The 6000-nt window shown below is 36.8% G+C and overlaps 1 protein-coding gene across 4 annotated transcripts in view; it reads right to left on the bottom strand.

The window, feature by feature from the left end:
- Nucleotides 1–6000, bottom strand: part of LOC135223772 (NACHT and WD repeat domain-containing protein 2-like) — a 108271-nt gene that overhangs the window by 46556 nt on the left and 55715 nt on the right. For all 4 annotated transcript variants that reach the window (XM_064262543.1, XM_064262545.1, XM_064262546.1 and 1 more), the window contains exons 10-12: nucleotides 2024–2125; nucleotides 1346–1444; nucleotides 196–335 (exon numbers count right to left, since the gene is read on the bottom strand). In XM_064262543.1, coding sequence (XP_064118613.1) covers nucleotides 196–335; nucleotides 1346–1444; nucleotides 2024–2125 — 341 coding nt within the window. The remainder of the gene's footprint in view (nucleotides 1–195; nucleotides 336–1345; nucleotides 1445–2023; nucleotides 2126–6000) is intronic.

Genomic DNA, 6000 nt, shown 5'->3' with positions numbered 1-6000 from the left:
GTATGTATGCACATGTGTCTTTGTTTGTGTAGGTTACTGTCAAAGGTTCTTGTGTTATTACTGCGTAAGGTAAAAGAATATTAAACGTGTTCTAAGTATGTATCACTGGAAAAGGCTGTTGGTGTCCTTTCTGCTTTCTTATGTATACGTCTGTGTATATGAATAAGTATAGGTCCATGTCTTTCCTCTCCTTACTTGATGATATCCATGGCGAGGTCCTCTCCAAGGGCTCTGACCTCCAGGAAGTTCTCCTCGTTGTCAATCATCCTGACAAGCAGAGTGTAATCCCTGGATAGCTCTGGGTCGCTCTCCTCAGACACGCAGGACACGACTATCTACGGGAGGATCTTTGGATAGAGATCCTACTGAATGATGCTGAATAATGTTTTAGGGAAAAAAAAAAGATATTTTCCAGCGCCTTTGAGCCTTGATGTTTGACTTTGGTTTAGCACAAGGGTAAAATTAAAGGTGGGCGGAAATCAAGTAACTTTGGTTTAGCACAAGGGTAAAATTAAAGGTGGCAGGAAAGAAAGTCCCATTAATTCATGGTAAAATTAAAGGAGACTGGAAATATAGTCATAGGAAATAATAATAAAACAAAAGGTCACATTAATCTATGGTGGACAGTAATAGTCACAGGGGAAAATTCACATTTCTTAAGGTGTCATTATCTTTTATGCTATTTACCGTCTTTTGTTTTATGTTTTTACGATAATCCCCGACGGGTTTGTACTAAATACGCGGCAAAGGTGGTTACATACCGGGTTAAAATACCCTTAGGGGTCACTCACCATCTAAGAAAGATTAATGCGACTTTTTTTACTGCTTCTTTTTTTTTTTCTTCTTTTTACCTAGATTCAAATTAAAGTTGGTGGGTAGTTCACACTAAAATGAGTGACTTTTTTGGTATATTCGTGGCTGAATTGTTTATGACGTCTGCTGACACGAGTTTTTGAAATTTTCATTTGATTATAACCTCCTTTATCAGTCAAATTTTTATTAATGACGTACGGAACATAGTGTACCTTTCTAACAAAGTGCACGTCCAGGAACCCAATTTATCCATAAGCGAGTGTGGCAACAATAACTTCATTCTCTCTCTCTGTTAACAGAGAAAAAATTTAACATTTCTATATCCTTTAACAATGTAAGAAGAGGTAATAAATTTACTCTATTCTTTTACGAAAATCCTTCTTTTTCTTATCCATCAAGAGAAAGGGGCCAACTTTTGTACCTTCCCTTAACTGGTCTTTAGAAGGTGAAAATTTATTCTGTCGTTTTACGAGAACAGTAGATAGCCTCACTATCATAATACGCAGTAGTGGTAGTAGTAAATTAAACGAACCTTTACATTAGGAGGTAACCTTGTAGGAATCCAGGACATCCTATTGGCATCAGCTGCTCCTGTGACTTGATCCACACTGTCTAGGAAGATTAGCAAGGGCTAAAGAGAAGGGGGGAAAAAGTGATAATTAGATTGTTGCTGAAATTTCTTAGGACAAACGAAAAATAACGAAAATGAAAACAGGAAAGTTATAGGAAAACACATCAGAGGTTATTGGTTTACCGGTTGTAAGATTTATAAAAGAATTGCAGTAGTTAGTTCCACAATGAATTCAGAATTGAATTCTAAGAAAGATCAATATTTAGTAGGGAAATGAAGAGTAAAAATTCTAGGTTAATAATATTCATAGCATAATAATATTCTAAGATAATATTCATATTAAAAATTATAATATAAATAATCTAACTAAATCTATTAAATTGGTCGTTGTGATAATCCTCCTTGATATTTTCCTAAATTTTTAATTCATTAACAAGTTTTTCTCTTGTACCCAATTAGGGATTTCACAAAACGAAAGAATTCCATCCCTGGCCACTTTTACATGCTGGATTTTTATGCTTCCAGGCTATTTATTCAAACTCCTCCAGTTTCTAGGCTAAATTATTCATATCATGAGCAAATTCCACCTTAGAAGCATCACAATCTAAGCAAACTCAACATCTATCAAAACCAACTAACCATCTGCTTCGTCGCGCAGTTCAGAAGTTCCTTGAGATGAGCCGTTAGGGGAACCAGGTCGTTGGGTATGTCTTCAAAAGGCAGCATGTAGTTGTAGGAGATCTGAAAAAAGAAAGAGAAAAAACTGAAACAGTGAGGTGAAACTCTAGGCAACACTTGACCGGTTTCTCCCGAACGGTGCAACCGCTTAGTACGTAAGCATTTGGTTAACTTTTAGACTCATAGCCTATTGACACAATGAAGGTCCAGAGAAAAAGTATTAGAAGCATGGAATTGTAAGACATCTGAAAGAAACCGATACTGCAACAGTGACTTGTGAAGTGAAACTCTCCGTAACACAAAACGGTTTCTCCCGTTCGGTGCAACTGCTTCGGTACGCAAACTTTTCGTTTAGACTCGGCCTACTATCACGATGAAGTTCCAGAGTAAAAGTATTAGAAGCATGTAGTTGTAAGACATCTGAAAGAAACCGAAACTGCAACAGTGAACTTGTGAAGTGAAATTCTGGGCAACACTCAGAACGGTTTCTCCCGTTCGGTGCAACCGCTTCGGTACGCAAACATTAGACTCATGGCCTCTTGTCACGAAGTAGGTCCAGAGAAAAAGTCTGATCATTATTCACGATTCGATCATGATTAACTGCGTTGTTATGGTATTCCACAAGACAAACAAGAAAGAAAGAAAGAGAAGACACTGACATATAATGTTGAATACTACGATGTCATACGAATACGTTCGTCTTCCAGAAGATGAATGTAAAAAGAAAGAATGAGAAGACACTGAAATATCAATGTTAAAAGCAAACCAACCAAAGATGAGTCTATCTCTGGAATATTACGATGTCACAATCAATGTTAAAAGCAAACAAACCAAAGATAAGACTGGAATATTACGATGTCACACGAATACCAGATCGTACCATAAACGTTTGGCGATCTTGTCAACATCCGTTAAGCTGTTCTTGACGGTTACAAGCAGCGATTCAAGGGGGAGTTTTTTTTTTTTATTATTTCTTTTTATATCTGTACCCCGCATGTTACGAAAGACTCGAGACTGGATCGATATCGGTTACGTCAGGTTCTTTTCTTCTTCTCTGTTCGAACTCGTGAGCCGAACGCGTGCGAATAGGAGAGAAAAATAGGGACGAAAATAAATATTCGCAAAGATCTTCGCTCCTGAACAATCTCGAGCATTCGCGTCTCAGCCACAGCCACAGCAACATCACCCCCCCACCCCCCCCCCCACCCGCCTTTTAGTTACCTCCTCTTCCCCCTCCCCCTCTCTTTCTTTCCTCTTCTCCAGGTGGTCGATGTCGGGCCATCGGTCTTACGGTCTTACACCTTGTTAGAACAAATATCGCTTTCTAGACGTGCTACTTGCTTGTTTCAAGAGTAAACAGGATTCCTGACAATAGGGGAATTACACCAATTTTAGTCATTACGTACTGGTCATATAAATTACACGAGAGGGATCGATTGAAAATTTAGGATCAGACGATTAAGCTGCGAATTTTAACAACCTTTCAAAGGAAATACTTAGAAGTACGTAGGAAGACATATTTATTTATCTATTTATTTATTATTTATTTATTTATTTAGAGCTTTGATAGAGGACGAGGACATTCGATATTTTTCAATATAATTTTTTACTGTCACTTTTTCCTTGTCATTTTTGACTCAATTTTCGCATATTTCGTCGAAGAAAGTGATTTTAGACTACTATATCTGCTAAAAAATCGCGCAGTTTTTACTAGACGGTTTCAGTGATAAGCGATTCATTCCTTTCTCATGAGCCTGACTATTTGTTTCATTGAAGCTGCCGTCTTATGTTATCAAGAAATGTATAACATATGATTTAACTATTTAATTACATATCGGTTTTTGACCAGATTTCAAATTTTCCCTTTCACGGAATATAGATATTTAGAACTCTGACTATTAACATAAAAATATTCTTTGGCTTTTTAAAACGTTACATCTCATCGGATTTCACAAATGTCATATTAAATGGTCACATAGATGCACTGTTTCCTTTTGCGATAATATGTGTTACATTAGGTGTATGTATATATAAGGGTCTGACATTTAGAGAAACCAGAGGACGTTGCTCCCAGTCTGAAACATGTATGGGACGGAACACAAATCTCAGCCAAGGGTGCGCAATCCTTAGCCACCCATCCCAGCCATAGTACACACACACACACACACACACACACACACACAGGTCCTCTTCCCAAGGCCGGATAACGCCGAAAATTGCGTCACGTGTTGTCAGAGACTAGACCCACATTTGGTCAAAGTTTCGTCAAAATCAACACATTGCACAATCCTGTTAACAATGATTTATCGGACCAAAACGTAACCGGTTTCAACCGCGTTTGTGGACGTCATCACAACGTTTCATATGTGAAATAACGGTGTTGTTTGATTTCTTGATTACTTTTTACAATATATATATATATATATATATATATATATGTGTGTGTGTGTGTATAACTTTATGCAAATAAATTTACATTATATATATATATATACATTATTTTATATGTAAATAAATTTACAATATATATATATATATATATATATATATATATATATATATTATATATATATATATATATGCAGAGAGAGAGAGGTAACAGCAAACGATAATAATACAGAAGAAGGCGGAATAACAAATAAAATAAAGAAAAGGAAGAGAGAGAGAGAATGAAAATAAAAAGAGCTGACAGAATATAAGCGATAATCTTAATCAATAATCCCGATGCCATCAAGGACTGCGACTACCGGGATATAGTATAAATCGTTCAAGTAAAAGTTCCATTGAAAAGAAAGAAAGAAAGAAAAAAGTACGATTGAGTCAGGATTTAACCGGGAGGATCAAAAACGTTCTGCAATCAGGATATTCTAGAAATTTCTATCTAGGAATAAGAACGTTTCTGTGAGCGTCGCCAAGGCTGTTGAAGATACTGGATGACGATGGAGGAGAATTAGTGATCTCCGTGGGACGGGGTAACCCCGTTAGGACAACTGACTCGGTGCACTATAGGTCTTAAGGTTCTTTGCAGTGGCGTTCCTTCGGTGCCAAGCTACAACCCGTTTCATTTTATTATTTTTTTTCCTGCCCTTCCGTTCATATCCTGTCTTCCATTTTATTTTTCCTACCCTCTCTTCAGCTATTGATTCATAGAGCAATTGTGAGGTTTTCCTCCTGTTGTACATCTTTCAAACTCCCGTATGGGACTAGAGCTGTCCGTGGACCTCATGCGGTGCGCTGTAGGCATTACTTAAGGTTCCTAGCTGCAACCACTTTCGTTCATTTTACTGTACCTCCTTTCATATTCGTTTTCTTCCTTCATACTTTCCAACCTCGCCTAATACTAGATTCATAATGCAACTGCTTTGAGGTTTTCCTCCTGTTACACCTTTCAGACCTATTACTGTCAATTCCATTTCAGCACTGACTGACCTCATAAGTCCCTGTGCTTGGCCTTTGGCCTAAATTCTATATTCAGCTCAACTCAACTCACCCTTCAAACCTGTTTACATTCAATTTCCCCTATCAGCGCTGAATGACTTCGTAGGTCCAAGCGCTTGGCCTTTGGCCTAAATTTCACATTCCATTTCCATTCTTATTCCATTTACAGCTGATATAAGTTCTGGCTTTGTTATTATAAATATACTATTATCGATGTTGTTACTGATGTATAGTTGTTTTTGCTGTGCTTGTCTCCAGTCTATTAATTTATCTATTTAATTTTTTTTATGTTTTCTGATAACTGTACTCTTCGTAGTATTTCGTATTATCTTCCGTAACTTCTTTCAAATGAACATCTTATTCTTTGGAAGCTTGAATTTCCAGTCAATGGCCCTTTGGGGTTTGTTTCATATGAATAAGGGTTTATTGAATAATAATAATAATAATAATAATAATAATAATAATAATAATAATAATAATAATAATAATAATGTCGTCCA

The sequence above is a fragment of the Macrobrachium nipponense genome, chromosome 10 (genome assembly GCF_015104395.2).
Source record: "Macrobrachium nipponense isolate FS-2020 chromosome 10, ASM1510439v2, whole genome shotgun sequence".
NCBI lineage: Eukaryota > Metazoa > Arthropoda > Malacostraca > Decapoda > Palaemonidae > Macrobrachium > Macrobrachium nipponense.
Note: the sequence above shows the minus strand (reverse complement) of the source record. Positions and strands in the feature narration are given on the sequence as shown.